General features: G+C 45.2%; 5 protein-coding genes across 5 annotated transcripts; 1 reads left to right on the forward strand and 4 right to left on the reverse strand.

Annotated features, from left to right (window-relative positions):
- Positions 1–1904: 1904 nt before the first annotated feature.
- On the forward strand, positions 1905–5642 carry EAE97_009220 (uncharacterized protein; the record flags this gene model as incomplete). The annotated part of the gene is made up of 1 exon (XM_038879735.1): positions 1905–5642. The coding sequence occupies one exon, from the start codon at positions 1905–1907 to the stop codon at positions 5640–5642; it is 3738 nt and encodes a 1245-aa protein (XP_038729291.1).
- Positions 5643–6548: 906 nt separating this feature from the next.
- Positions 6549–7859, reverse strand: EAE97_009221 (uncharacterized protein; the record flags this gene model as incomplete). Its single annotated transcript, XM_038879736.1, has 1 exon — positions 6549–7859. One exon carries the CDS (start codon positions 7857–7859, stop codon positions 6549–6551), a length of 1311 nt encoding a protein of 436 aa, XP_038729292.1.
- A 1041-nt stretch (positions 7860–8900) lies between these two features.
- EAE97_009222 (uncharacterized protein) lies at positions 8901–10373 on the reverse strand (the record flags this gene model as incomplete). Its single annotated transcript, XM_038879737.1, has 1 exon — positions 8901–10373. One exon carries the CDS (start codon positions 10371–10373, stop codon positions 8901–8903), a length of 1473 nt encoding a protein of 490 aa, XP_038729293.1.
- A 1061-nt stretch (positions 10374–11434) lies between these two features.
- Positions 11435–13637, reverse strand: EAE97_009223 (uncharacterized protein; the record flags this gene model as incomplete). Its single annotated transcript, XM_038879738.1, has 2 exons — positions 11435–13125; positions 13181–13637. The coding sequence occupies 2 exons, from the start codon at positions 13635–13637 to the stop codon at positions 11435–11437; spliced, it is 2148 nt and encodes a 715-aa protein (XP_038729294.1).
- A 123-nt stretch (positions 13638–13760) lies between these two features.
- Positions 13761–14159, reverse strand: EAE97_009224 (uncharacterized protein; the record flags this gene model as incomplete). Its single annotated transcript, XM_038879739.1, has 1 exon — positions 13761–14159. One exon carries the CDS (start codon positions 14157–14159, stop codon positions 13761–13763), a length of 399 nt encoding a protein of 132 aa, XP_038729295.1.
- Between the last annotated feature and the right edge of the window lie 1007 nt (positions 14160–15166).

Here is a 15166-nt window from a genome sequence, read left to right on the forward strand (position 1 = left end):
GGATGGGATAGGTTGGGATGACAGGTGCATAATGTTAGATCTCTTCTAGACTTTCAGTAGGGGAAACAAAGGTTAAGGGATGAATTTGATTGCGATGAGAGGAAATGGCCTATTTGAATTGCGCGGTTGGTTGTATATTTTGGTAACTTGACAACTGTGTGCCAGTAAATGAATAAAATGGAAAACATTAAGAATTCAACATTCTAATTTGCGCTGATTGGTGTTGTGAACTTGTGGAGTGTTGAAGTTTTTGTCTAATGGTGGCAAGTGCCTGGGTTCATTTCCATCGATGGATTAGATTTGCATGTAGCCAATGCACACCTTATTGATGAAGTCATTCACTGATGGTGAAATTTGCAAAACATACCTACCTAGTGAAGTAATCTTGGAGTAGTATAGAATGATTGCAAAAGAAGAATTTCCATGAAATGTCCCTTGTGTATTATCGTTGACTTTGACTTTACATGGTTCTACTTTTGAATGATAACTTATGCATCTATGTATCTATACGAGATAGAGACAAGAAATGATATCCATTCATGAGAATGTAGATGGGAATGGGGAGTCGGCTGATGCCTTGAAGGAAGAGAAGATGGTGAGGATTTTGCAGGAGAGAGGAAGGGGGTACTAATTGAGAATTTGGCTAAGAGGAGAGCTTGAATGAATGTGTTGGTTTATGGTGGGAATGAGAGTTTAAGTTGAGGTGTAAGTTGAGGTGCAAGTGCAGGTCAGTTGGTCGGAGAGGTAGGTTTGTGGATATGGTACAATGGATAGGAGAATGATGATGGAGAGTGACGATTTGTTGAGAGACTTATTACTTATTGGAAATTGGATATTGGGTATTGGGTATTGGACAAAGATATGTTCACAATAGAATAGAGTGAGAGGAGGAGAGGAAGTTTTAACTCAAACATGCCCAGCCCAGTCATTATGTTGGACTCACAGTCTATCTCTAGAGACAAGAGATGGATATCTGAGATATGCATCCTCCTAATAACCATCTCCCTATTTTTAATTTGATTTTACTTTCCCACATCCATCTCCTTTCTCAAATTCACCCTCTTCGAATCCATTGATCTTATTAATATCATCCATCTTATTCACTCCTATCAACCACAACTTTCCTTGCAAGTCTTTGTCCTTCCATTCACATAAGCTAGGTAATCATCAAACTTGCTCTCAAATTTTCACACACACTCTGCCTCTGTCTAAATTTCCAAAATTGCTTTCTTCCTCCATCTTTCGCTTTGATGGTGTAGCTATAAATCATCTCGCCTACCTAGTTTCTGTTTCTTTATTTATGGACTGGATAGAGCTCGGACTTTCGACACGTCGCATAGGATTGGATGGTTGATGATTGATTATTGATTATTGGCTTTGAGAAACGCGACGGGGTTCTGACTTCACTTATTAGTTATTTACCCTTCTACTGTTCACTTTTGATACTTCTTGGTTTTGGTCTTGCTTTTTGAAAATTAAATAGAAAAACTTTGTCGATTTTTTGATTGAGAGAGAGAGAGCGTGTGAAAGAGGGTGTATAGTAATAATCGAATTGCTGATAATTGCTAGAGAGTGAGTGGACTTGAAATACTATAAAGGTATGTGCGTGTGTTTGATCTCGGTGAAGAGAGGAGGATTCACTGATTGATTAAGTAGGAAGATTATGCTTCTTGAGCTAGCTTTGTTCAGTTTTCAAATTGAAAAAATTATAGTCCAGTCATGGATTAGTTTGAAGTTGATTCGAGAAGTACCTAGGAAGAAAATACTGAGCTTTTACTTTTCCTTTCCCTCTCAAATGAAACAAAACCACCCGAGAGAAAACTATCACGACAACCATCCGACAACTATCCGACCCCTCCTCGACTATTCTCGAACTCAAAACTCAAACACTCAACCAAGAACAAATGCTTCCTCGAGGAGTACCCCCGTATCCGGGTCCCCTATACATGCCGCCCGAACAACATTATGAGTTGGTGGAGGCGCGCGCGTTGATTACGGAGCAGGGCGATCGCATTCTGTTTGAGGAGGAGATTACGCTGAATGTGGATTTTGGGACGGGGGTGGAGGAGAGACATGTGGAGGGCTGTGTGTGTGTGGTTTGTGGGGAGGTGGAGAGGGGGATGGGGAGGAGGACGGTTATTACTGGGGGGGTTGAGGGTGAGAGGGGCTGGGGGGGTGAGGAGGAGGGTGAAAAGGGTGAGAAAGGTGGAGAATTTGTTTGTGCTGATGAGAAGAGAGACGATGATCATGATGATAATGATCATGATGGAGAGTGTTTATTTGTCGGCACGGGAAAAATGTCCCAAGTAAAGATATCCAAGCCTCTGAGTCCAGAAATACACAGAATGAGAAGTAGGAAGCCAGCCGGCTCCAGCACGGCGAGCATCTCGACCGTCTCAAGCATGCCAGCCATGCATGCAGATGAGTTGGAAAAGCGCAATGCATCTCTTGGGCAGGATTGCGAGTACCAAGTAAGCGAAATGGATAGTTCTGAAGAAACTGAACACAATTCTTCGGGTGTTGCAATTGCTTACTCGCATGCGCCTTCTCCCTCATCGCGTTCTGGAGAAAATGTTTCGCGCGAGAGAGGAAGGGGTGTTGGTCAGAGTTTACACGCGACTTGGGATTCGCGGGTCGAGAATAAGGATTGCTGGTCTGATACGGCTAGAGATGAGGTAGCAGGAAGTCTTTCCAAGAGAAGTCTATCAACCGGTAGAAGCAGAGATAAAGAAAGAGAAAGTGACAGCAGTGCAGGTCTTAACTCAAGCAAGGCATGGAACTTTGCTCAGAGTCTCAGCAGACGGAGCAATAACTCGGGACATTCGACACAAACAATCCGACCTGCAGAAGGTGACCATGTCATGCTCGGAGCACAAATGGATGGGAGTGGGTCTCCAGACCAGCATTCTTCATTCGAGGAAGGCGAAAGTCTAAACATGAGTTTTCGAGGCGACGAGGATATCATGGAGCCTAGAGATGGCGCACGACCATTCATTGGCCCGCGACGCAATCCCGAGATCCACGATTTCCCCAGATTCGACCCCCAACAATTTACTCCGAGTAAGAACACACACGCGGCTCCCCATAAATCACGGAGAAGATCAGGCTCGGAATCCGACGTTTCGACATTGGGCCCGCAGGAAGCGCGCTCACGGTCTCCTTCTCTGCGATCGCGTCATTATAGTTCCCGCGGCTCGTTCTCGCTCAATTGGGATAATATTTCTTCGGATACCGTGTATCACAAGCATGCGCGACGCTTCTATCAGAATCCCGCCGCGTACGGCGCGGAGATCCCGGGGTATAATCCCGAGACGGATAATCCGTATTTGGCGTATGATCGGTATCAGGAAGTGAGTGAGTGGGCGGATAGCACCGAGGAAGCGGATCCCGATCATGTGGTTGCATTGACGACGAGGGAATTGAAAAGATTGTGTGGGGCGGAGATTCGGGTTCCGTTTGATTTTGTTCCTGAGGGGTATGTTAATCCTCCTCCTTCGAGAGCGGGAAGTGTGGTGGGTGATGGTGGGGATGTTGTTACGATCTTGGAGATGCATGATGATGGTGATGATGATGATGATGAATTGGGATCGGAACCGAGACATAAAAATTTGGTTGATCTTCTGGGAATGCCGGGATGGGCTCATGAGTGGGAGGATATGACGAAGATGCAGAGACATTTTCACATTGTTGCAGCGGGAGATTGGAGAATGGGCCCGGCGTTTGATGTCAAGAGTAATTATTCAGATTATTTTGGAGTGCCCTTGTTTGAACCGAATGATGTTGGGCTGAATGGGGTTAATAGGAGAGAGGTGCGTGGATTGGAGATTCCAGGCTTGAAGGAATTGGAGTTGAGGTTTAGATTGGAGGGTTGTGAGGGAGAACGTGATGGGCATAAGGAGAGACGTCAGCGGAGATGTTCTGATGAGGATGTCAAGACTGGAAGTCCGACGGAATATGATAGTGATGGTTTTCTATACGATGATGATACAGGTGGAGAGGCTACAGGAAATTTTGATCCGACAGAATCCACAGGTTCCGAGGCGAATCGATTCTCTCGCCGTCCGTCTGAGGTATCTCTGAGCAATAGATCTGGCGATGGATCTGAAGAAGGAGATTATGCGGGTTCGATTGTTGAAGGATATGACATTACTGATGATCATCGCACTGGCGCCAACATCAACATACGCACCAATGATAGTTTCCGAGGACACATGGCACGTAGCTATACCTTCAACAGCAGATCCGGTCAAGACATATTAGCGCCATCAAATGCAGACAGTATCGTCAGCGAAGAACCATACGACACCGACGACGACGAAGACTACGAAAGTGACGATGGAGTATCTGCCAATTATTCTTTCGGCAATTCCTCATACCATGGTACGGAATGTCAAGAAGATTACGCAATCGGTACATCGAAATTCGTACCCCATGCTTTCCAACTTTATCCTCCCTATGAAGCAGCTAGTGATTGTACGACAATTGGTATTGCGCCTTCGAAAAGAGAAACTACGCGTCCTGCGTCCTGGGATGCGGATTTCATGGAAGATATACTCGGCTATTCCGTGCACGAAGAAACCCACAAACCCCATGATCCGACTGCGGAAATGGTGATAATGAGTTACTTGGATCCTGTTCCCACATCTCGAAGATCTTCATCGAGATCGCGATCTTCGACAGGTTCACTGACACCGGTTCCGTCGCCAACAAAATCTGCGAAAACTACTAGATCTTTCGTCCCGACTGTGAAATCGCTTTCCCGAGCTTTCGCGAAAAATAGATCGCTCCCCCCAACACCAGAAGACGCACCATGCGAGGCCTTCTCGAAACCCGGATCCAAGAGCGCAAGCTCCCTCCGCAAATCCTCTCTCTCAACCGCCAACATCGCCAAACTCAATAACCACAAACCCAGAGAAAAACCTTCCCTCTCCAAACCCCCCATCAAACTTAAACCCAAACACAAACCCCTCCTCCGTCTCCTCCCCCGCAAATCCAAGACCCCCGCCCCACCCAGCTCCACCTCCTCCAGCAACTCCAACACCTCCTACGTCGATCTCACGCGTTCGGGCTCCGCATACGCGGTGCCCCCCGCGCAATCCCTCATTCTCTATCTGCACGGCCGCGGATTGAGCGCAGATCACATCGCGTACGTGATGCAGACGCTCGACGAGAAATTCCTGTACGATTCGAATTCGAATTGGTGGCCGCTGGATCACGGATCGTGTGTTTCGACGACGCAACCGATGACTTATTTGCATCCGGCGGGAAAGACTCCGCTATCTGCTATTCCCCTCTGCGCTGATGCTGCTCCGTCTTCTCAAGCTCTACCTCCTCAAAAAATAAACCCAAATTTAAACAAGAACGCAAACACAACACCAATTCGTTTCCCGTCCCATACCCTCTTCACCCCATGCACCGTCTCCCAAGTCCTGCACCGATGCACCAGAGAAGAAGAATGGTGGGAGGTAGCCAACGCGCGCGATGCGGATGGGAAAAAACTCCCAGGGAGTTTCCGGCGGTTGAAAAAGGGGATGCGGGTACGCAAGGCGCGGGGGCTGGTCCGCAAGACGGTGGAGAATTTTTTGTGGTGGAGGATTGGTGGGGGGGTGGGCGTGCCGCATGGGAATTTGATGAGGGGGTAGTTAGGGGAGGAGGGAAGAAGAGGATGCGAAATGGGGTTTGGTGGTGGGTTCGTTGGTGTGCTGTGCTGTGAGATGCTGTGGTATACTGCGTACCCGAACACGAAACCAACCTCAGACGTGAATTCTGGAGAAGTTCTATCGATGCTATTGCTGTTCTTACTATTTGAACCAGATCTCGTGCTTCGTATTAGAAGACGATGACGATGATAACGAGTTCACATTCCTCTCTCTGTTTTAATTCATTTCATTTCATTTTATTCTTTCTCCTTTCAATTCCGCGCCGAATATCTGTTTGAATACTCCCCCCTTTCTCATTTCCTGTCTTCTCGTTTTCATTTTCATTTTCATTTTCTCTTCTTTTCAAAATGTGCGTCAACTGTTCTGTTTTGTTATTTGGAATAGCTAGGTGGCTGTAGGATGTTTAGGTGGGAGGGGGTTTAGTTACTTGACATTGATTATTCTCTTCGAGTTCTTGATGATTTCAATAATTTCAATAATGTACCTACATACTTACCGCTTCATTAAAAACAGTTTAATTTGTAATACCTACCTACCTATTAGTAGATAGGATAGAAATAATATGCTAATATAAACGATCCAAAAGATTGAAGAAAATCAGAAAATGTGCGTTTATTCTATTGAGTTTGTTGATCTTGGATACACACACATAACAAGCTACTATGCAAGCAATTTCCTGGTACCTAGGTAGGTATATATAAAAGCTATGTACATTTTGTGTATATGCATTTATCTGTTCATTCCCAGCAAATCTAACCGTACCTATACAACGCCGAACGCTATGCTTATAACTACCTAACTAGATGTGTGTATTTTTATAACTGACCCGACGATTTTATACCAACCCGTGAGTTCTCTGTGAAGATAACCTGTCCATTATTCATACCATTATGTTTCTACCTTGCTTTCTGCCACGTTTTCTTCCATACTCCATGCTTTCGTAAGTCCATCATCACCCGTCGTGATAACCATTTCTTCATCTGGGGTTTTCTTGCCATTGTCGAATCGTTGACACCACGTAACATGGTTAATTTCATAAGGACCATGAGCACCTTCTAGAACAGTGAGAACTTTCCATTCCTTCTCAATGGTACCACCCACACTATTTCGTCCCTTGGTTTGTTCTTCATAGATGGCGATTTTGCCGTCTCCGCCTGTGGATACTATACGACCAGTTTGCTTACTCCAGCTAATGCTGTAGATGGGTAGATCGTGGACTTTAGGAAGCGTGGCCGTGCATTCCCAGGTCTCATTCTCGGGGCCGGGGCGCATGGTACTGGGGATGCCGGGGTTGAAATAGGAGGGTTTATTTTGGGGTGGTGGCGTCGGTACTTTGGACCAGATGCGAATGCTCATGTCTGCAGATGAGGAGAGGAGTCGTGGGGTTGCTGGCGCCGAGGGTTCATCGCTAGATTCTGTCTTCATGAGAACTTCGGGCTCCCAATCTAGATTCCATACAGTGCCTTCGTGGCCCTCTAATGTAGCAACGGTCTCCCAGTCTCCCTCGCCATCTTCGCGCGATAATAAAATCGTATCGTCATAACTACCACTTGCGAGAACTTCTCCATTGCCATCGTCTTTTCTCCAACAAACACATTTAACATCTGCCTTGTGATCTTGCAAAACTGCAACTGTTTCGAATTCATCCTCACCCTCGTCTCCTATTTCTTCCCAAATCCAAATCGTTTTATCTCTCGAGCAAGAAGCCAACCATTGTCCACTGGGCGAATAAGCCACATTTTTAATTTCCGAATCATGTCCCTCCAACACAATCGAAAATTCCCAATCATCCCCCTCATCCTCCTCCTCTTCTCCTCCTCTTCTCAACTGCGCCCCTTTACTCACTTCCCCATCCGCTCCAATCTCCATCTCCATTGGTCCATCCCCACCATCGTTTCCATTACCATCCCCCGCATCCTCCTTCCGTCTCCAAATCCCCATCGTCGCATCAAAGCTCCCCGTCGCAATCGTTAACGCACCATCTCTCCTTACCCCCGGTTTCCACGCCGCAGATCTCACACTTCTCTCATGGCCTCCTTCCAACGTCGAATGCAAAGTGAAGTTATTGAGCGAGTAGACTCGGACCGATTTATCAGAAGTGGCTGTTGCGATGAGAGGCAGGCCGTTGGGATTGGGAATCGATGCCCATGCGCGAGTCGCGGCTTGGGGCTTGAAATCGGAGAGGTGTTGGAGTCGCATTGTTGTGGGTTGGGAGGGGAAAATTTTATGGGAGGCTTTGGAGGGGTAATGTTGGGGTGCTTGCGATAAGATGTCATTGGGGATTTATTGATGACAAATACAGTTGATATCGCTCGCGATTGACTGAACAGCTAGCCTGTGAAAATGGAAGAAAGTTTTAAAATGACTTTCCCTCGAAATTGAATATAAATATATGCACATATTTTGACTCTCTTCAGATTAGTGAATCAAGATGATTTCTTAATGAAATCTTATTATTAGGAATTTCACAGGCAAAATATTGCTCTATTGTTTTGACATTGAATTTTAATCAAAGGTGTAGAATTTTGGTGCGTTTGGTTGCCGATAAGTGCACGCAGATTACGGATAGATGTAGAGTGGTGTTAGCGCTTTTCACGCTTGTCTACGAATTGATACTTGAGCATAGAATCTCGAGACTCATTCTCACCAATACACTCCTTTGGGTCAAGTGGCTAATACAAACTCATTATGTATACTCACTCATCTCAAGTTGCAGAACTCAAAAATCAATAAGGTCAATATCGATACAAGACAAGTATGGCTCTTGGTTCCGCATAGGAAAAATGGGCATCTCATGTGCTGGAGCGTGCGATGTTACGTATTTGGAATTATATTGGAGCAGGACAAAGTGACAAGTACTGATATTGAGTATTATTGGCTGTATACAAATTACCGGTGCTGCGAGTGCACGCAATATTTGTTTAATGATGTTGTAACGCTACAGGAATTCCATCGATATCGAAATAGATTGCTAGTGCAGACGATATTCCTACGCTGGTTTCCTAACACTGAGGAAATTTTTGTCCAATCTCCAGATGTGATCTTGAAATCTTTAATCTATAATGTTCCTGTCTGATTTTATCGCTTTTATCAGTATCGATTATCAAATTGAACAAGATGTTCAAAAAGCCATTCAGTCACAATCGAGGCTTTCCACGTACTTCTTCGAATATGTAATCCTCCTATCTGTTGGGCCTTCGCCAAAGTGTACTCCAATAGTTCAACGACTGCCTCGAACATCTATGAACCATCAACATCTTGAGGTCCAGAATCAGTCACAGTGTCATTGTTGCCTGGAAATAATGCACGACTTCCTAATTGAATGGCATTTCTTCGTCCGCGATTACTCATCTCCATGCGGCGGTCCTCGCCAGACGACGCACCATTCATCCCTCGACGAGATCTTTGATTTGTCAGTATTTGAGCATGAATTTCTTCCCCTGTAAATCCACGAAAAAATGGATTGTGAGGAAACAAATTTGCAGCGTCAGAGTCTTGATTTTCGTCCCTTAGTTGTTCCACGGCCCCAGGTTCCTCCTGACGGTGGCGCAGGCTAGCATCATTGCCATGCTCTTGCTGAAATAATGATATTGACTGTCGCTCTAGTCGGATCCTGCGCTGAAACTCAGCTTCCATAGCTTCCCTTGCTCGAGATGCTATTGTCGTTTGCGTGATTTGTGCCCCATTCGAATTCTCAACTGATGCAACCGCAAATCCTGGAACATTGATATTTACGGGTAAACGGGCATTGCCCGATTGAATCCAACGACGCACCATTTCGCGTCGACTTCCACCTGCTTCATACAACCGAGAATAGAGCATCATGAAGAAACTCGCGGTTACTTGACTGGCGGTGCCGGTAAAATGTTGGAGGGCATTAGCTAGCCCTGTGATAGCTTGGTTCATGAGAGCTTGATCTGCGGCAGCTTGATCGGTCAGAAAAGTAGCATTTTGATTGGCGGCTATTGTTTGGTTATCCGAGTCATCTCCCAGTGTGAAAGAGATCTCATTTATCCTAACATGAGCATAGTCCGAAACTTCCCACCGCCTTATCAATTCACGGCCCTGACTCAACGAAGTTATCTGAAGAAAGAGAATCCCAGGGGAGGGTGCCATTGATTGATTGACTGTAAATCTGACCGGCCTTTGCATGGCGGCAGCGTGATGGACGGGAATTTGACTGGCTATAGCTAGCACAGTGGCAAATTCATTGACGAGAGCTTTATCAGCGTCAGTTTGGATTATAGCTTGACGAGATTCGGAAATAGCTTGTTCTAAGGCAGTCTGGCTAGAGACATCTGAGGCACCTGGGCTAGCGACATCTTCATCGGGAATGGTTGGAACTTGAACAAATTCATAGACGCGACTTCGGCCTGGGACGCCTGGATTAGCAGCATTTTGGCGGGCATCTTCTGGAATAGGGAAAAATGCATAGTTGATGGGATTTTGGTATGTGGCAACAGTTTGATTGGGAGCACTTTGAGCAGGGAAATATCCATCACTGGGAGATGGGTTTGAGACAGCTCCAGCGAGGACATATTCATATCGTATGGGAACAGTTGGACGAATAGATTCGTTCACAGGCGGTCCTTGATTTTCGTAGCTCAAACGAACACGCTTTCGATCGTGTTGAGAACTGGAGCAATCCGAAATATTGTTGATGCATCGCTTGGCTCTATCGCAAAGCGACGAATCGTGAACAGGTTGACCCATGGCTCCTGCAGTAAACCAGGCGGACAGTAAAAAGTGCCTTTGATAAGCGCGAATCGATGCTTTGGAAGATGATAGCAGTGCTAATATTAATGCCAACGGCGGTAGGGCGACCTCGAAATAATAGCTAGAATAGTCTTCCTGGCTGATGATTGGATATCATATAAGGTGAATGATTATTATATACGGCAAAAGTTATGCGATACTGAGACAAAACCAGACGAGAAATAATTTGCTGAATGGTAATGTAATTGATATACCCAAAATGCGACTGCCTTTTCGAAGTTTGTTATAGACAGTTAGTTAGCTGCTGCCACGAAGAAACAGATACCTAACCAAGGACTAAAGGACCTATTCACTCTTGCTAGAAACTGGCAAGAGCGAGCCAATTTTCAATGCCAGATAGCATCACTACGACTTATATATCACTTCTCTCGCGGGTATAAACATGTGAGACATTTTCAGTAGGACGCGAATATGTATCTGGAGTCTTCTAGTTGTCTAACATTGAACAGTCCAATTATATACCAAAGGTTGAACTTCATACACTGAAAGTGATACCAACAACGGATTTAAGACTATCAACCTAAGGACGACGACCTGAAGATCTATGTATACATAATCTTCCATCTACAATCTACATGAACGCCCTCGCAACGGATGACCATGTCTTGAACTTCGATATGCTCATTGGTTGGGTGTACCAGGGGCATATTCGCTACTCAATCTCACAGATTCACAAAGCAACGAAATACTCTATGCATAAAAAGTACTTTATGATGTAAATGGTCGAGATAATTTATGTACTAACTAAGCAGCCAGAAAGTATATACAACAACCGAATCCAATCCAACCCCCCAGCAACTTAACGATGCTTCAAACAACAAAAGCCAAGAACCGATTCTCCAAATGCAAGCGAAGATCTAATTCCAAATGAGCGACATGAAGTAAACTAGCTAACGGGTATGATTTCATAGACCTTTCGTCATCCCCCCTTTCCTCTTATCGCCCCCACCTCCCACTCCCTGCTACCACCCCACTTCCCTTTCTGTCGAACCCTCAATCTAAGACCCCCCACTAACAAGCATCTGCTTTGGGCTTCCCTTTCCCCTCCCGATTGCCTCTTTGGGACTCATCACACCCTTACTTAGATATGCCCCGCCAGGTCTACCGTTTGTGTATTTCCCAATCTCCACACCAACCAATCGCTCCTCGTCATAAACAATCGCTGAATTGACTGCCTCCACATCTCGGTAATACAATTCCGTATCAACCGCATCATTATTGATGTCCAATCCACCAAATTCAAATGTCTGACTCGTGCTGCCATATCCGGAACTGCCGGCTGAAGTACCCAGGTAATGAGCTGATCCACTTTGCGTAGTTGAGAGTCGGGTTCCCGAGAATCCGGAAATAAGAGAAGCAGCGGAGGGTAGATAAGCAAACGGTTGAAGTCCAGATGGGAAGACTGAGGCTCCGGATATGAGGAGGTCGAGACCGCGGGTTATGACGGCGTCAAGGGTGAAGTTTGTGGAGGAAAGGACTAGGTACGTTGTGTTCACCCAGACAGGGTATGTATATTCGGACTTGTATTTTGTGGAACTTCCGACCATGGAGGTATCGACGCCATGTGCTGTTGCGTTGTTTATTTGAATGGCGCCGAAAGCGGTGTATTGGCCATAATTCAGAGCGCTTAATTCCTGAGTCCATGTTGAAGTCGAGGTGCCATTTTCCGTAACGACAGTAGATGAAATGGAGAGCGAACGCTGAACGTTGGTTGTATAAGTGAGTGTTTCGTTCGCGCCAGTTGCATTTTGAGTGAGGAGTTGTGAAGTAGTGATGATAGGAGCTGGAAGCGAGAGTTTGGGCGCAGTACCAGTAGTGACAGAATCATTGGAGTCAAGCCATATAAAGATTTTGCCAGTGACGAGCCAGTAACTACCTACTGTATCAATAAGGGTACCGCTTCCCTCACCATCGTCTATAACCCCTGCAACTCGAATCTCAAAGGTATGTTCAGATCCGTCACAGAGGACGGGAAGCCAAGGTGTGATGTCGATCTCGTGTTCACGTAGATCGAAAGCATCAAGTCCTACAATTGGTCTCCAAAGTCCTGGTACGATACCACCAGTGAAGACCACTGGAAATGGCCATTGCACGCCGGCCAATTGACCATCGATCAAAACCTGGACTTCACGAAATGGTGAATATCCATAAAGTGTTCCATCGTAATCCTCGAATGTTTCTACATCTGATTGGAGCACATTGCCCCACCAAAATTCTTCAGTTGACTGGCCACATGCCGAGATAGAGAAGACAGCACGATTGGCGTTCTGTGGGAAGCTAATGGTGTTTGTGGCGTTATCGCCTGGTAACGTGAAAACACTCACTGCATCTTCTGCACCGTGCCTTGCGGAGATTGGAAGAATCAGATCAGCCGGCTCTACAGTTTCTTGGCTCGTGAAAAATGTAGCTGTAAGCGTGGTGTAGTAATATCCAGTATAGGTGCTATCGATCAGATTTCCAAGATCGAAAATGAGCGTTTGGGGGGAGTTCCAAAAATAAAGATACTCCGTCATATCCTTAAGATATTCCCATCTGATTCCAGCAGTAGTTGGTTCCGCAGTGGATGTTCTCCAAACTTCAGAGTCTCCAAAATACATTATTGCAAGACGATCGAATTGACGACCGCTTGAAGTGACTGTAAAATTCATAACAACTCTATTGAACTTGCAGCTAGGTGGCGTATAGTTGCCTGTGAGGTCATTAGCTGATTGGTAATTGCAAGATTTTCTATCTGAATTCCATACCAACAAATGGAATGCCATAGCTGTAGCCAAAAGTATGTTCCATCAGAACAACCTTGCAGCTTGTAGCAACATTCGTTGACGCGATTATTGACGTCTCCTCAACTCCATCATTTGATGCTGTCTCATCAGATACACCAGGTGGGATGAGGACTGGTTGATAAACCTGAAATACTTCAAGTACTGCGGAAGTAGGAGTAGCAGAGGGTACTGGTGCAACAGAATATCTGACCAAGTTAGATTTTGGTGAAATGCTCACCACATCCTCTGAGAAGCATGATCGTAAAAGCCATATCAATGATAGACCGCAGCTAAATACAATAAGAAGGAATATTTTGATATTTTCGATTGTTTTTCGATTTTTGTTGTCGGGCTCAGGATTGGTATCGATCCGTCTAAGATGATCACCAACATAAGTGTCTCCCTTTGAGTCAAACAGATTTTCTGTTCCTGCTGACATTGTAACTTCTGAAGTTGGAAACGATCCACCGGGGAACAAGGGTGGAATGGACAAGGTAAGGATGAGAGTGCAGTAAATCGATAATCAATTGAGCCACTGTGGCACCGTCAATTGTGGCACTTCTCAACTGTGCTGGGAATCCCAGTATCTCTTTCGCGCTGCTGTTGCGAGCTCAACGCCTTGGAATCGATTTTGAAAGTAATTGAAGACACCGAATTCTTCGCGGGTCATCACATATGTGGTAGGTTCTTCTTGTAGCTTTCTCCAGATATTGTTGATTGCGACTTCCAAGACACTGATGACGATTGGGTCTCTAATTTCTTCCTCACTGTCTCGAGCAATTTCCAAAGCTTGAGATACTGAAAGAATGCCGACAGAAGCTTGTCTATACGCCTCTTGGCTGGTTAAATGGCCGTTCATAATTGTATGAAGCGATAAGGAGGGGTCAAAATGGTCCGGGTTATCGAGGTGCGTCTTAGCAAACGACGAAAGAGGAAGGTGCGAATCTTGAATGAAAGGCATGGTGACGGAGTAATATCTAGTAAACGGAATGGTTTTATCGAGTTGCATTAGCTGTCATATGATAAGTACTTGAGTACTTTGTATGATCTCGATGTAATTCGGGCTTTTGCCTGATTGTGGAAGCACTGCAGCTCAGATTGTCCGACTAATAACTCTTCTGGGAAGGTAATCGTAGACGAATGGATAGATTCGACGCGTTGTATATCTGCTTTGGGTGTGCGTGATGAACTTAAAGGAGTGGATTCGATATGATTTCGATATGTAATGGTAAGAGAAATTCTATTGGAAAGAGTGAAGCAAAAGCAGGGAGACTGGCTTGAAGATGTTGTGTCCTATATAGTCAGATTCAAAAAGTATAAGTTCATGACTTGCGCCTGATAGGTCTCCAAAATCTTATTACAGACATTGAACCCTGGTATCGTGGAAAGTATAAGATCCAATTAAATTGGAACATTTCCGCGCTCTGTCACAGGAAGAAAATGCTTGTAAGTGCTTGTGGAGTCAAATACCAAAGCTCCTGGGCCCTGGGGACAACAGGGAATCAGAACATCATCACTTTTCAGACCAAATTTAACTAATAGGTCGATTCGTCGAGTCAGTAAATATGGAGTTTCAACCCAAAGTTAAACAGTTAAACGTCTTATGCAAAATTGCTATATTTGCTTGAATCGAATTCATCTCGTTTCTCCCGTGTACCGACGGTAAAAGTAAACTCTGACACCAAGGTTTTTGCATACATCTGTCTCTTAGCATTCTCATACTTTTACCCGACTACTTGTGTCCTGGTGACTGGTCCACCGATTTTGAGCCTACAAGTTTTGTCCACCACCATTATAGCCCCAAGGTCTTTGTCGTTTGTAAGTTTGACTAGATGATAGGGTTTAGATGCAGCAGAGCTGCAAAAGGACCCTAATTTAGCAATCTAGACCAGGAATGCAAGACCGGAGCTCAACGCCTAAATCCGACTGCACAATCTACTAATAATCAGATCTCGATCCTCAACGTAC

This window comes from Botrytis byssoidea (genome assembly GCF_014898295.1).
Source record: "Botrytis byssoidea strain MUCL 94 chromosome Unknown BBYS_021, whole genome shotgun sequence".
In the NCBI taxonomy this organism is placed as follows: Eukaryota; Fungi; Ascomycota; class Leotiomycetes; order Helotiales; family Sclerotiniaceae; genus Botrytis; species Botrytis byssoidea.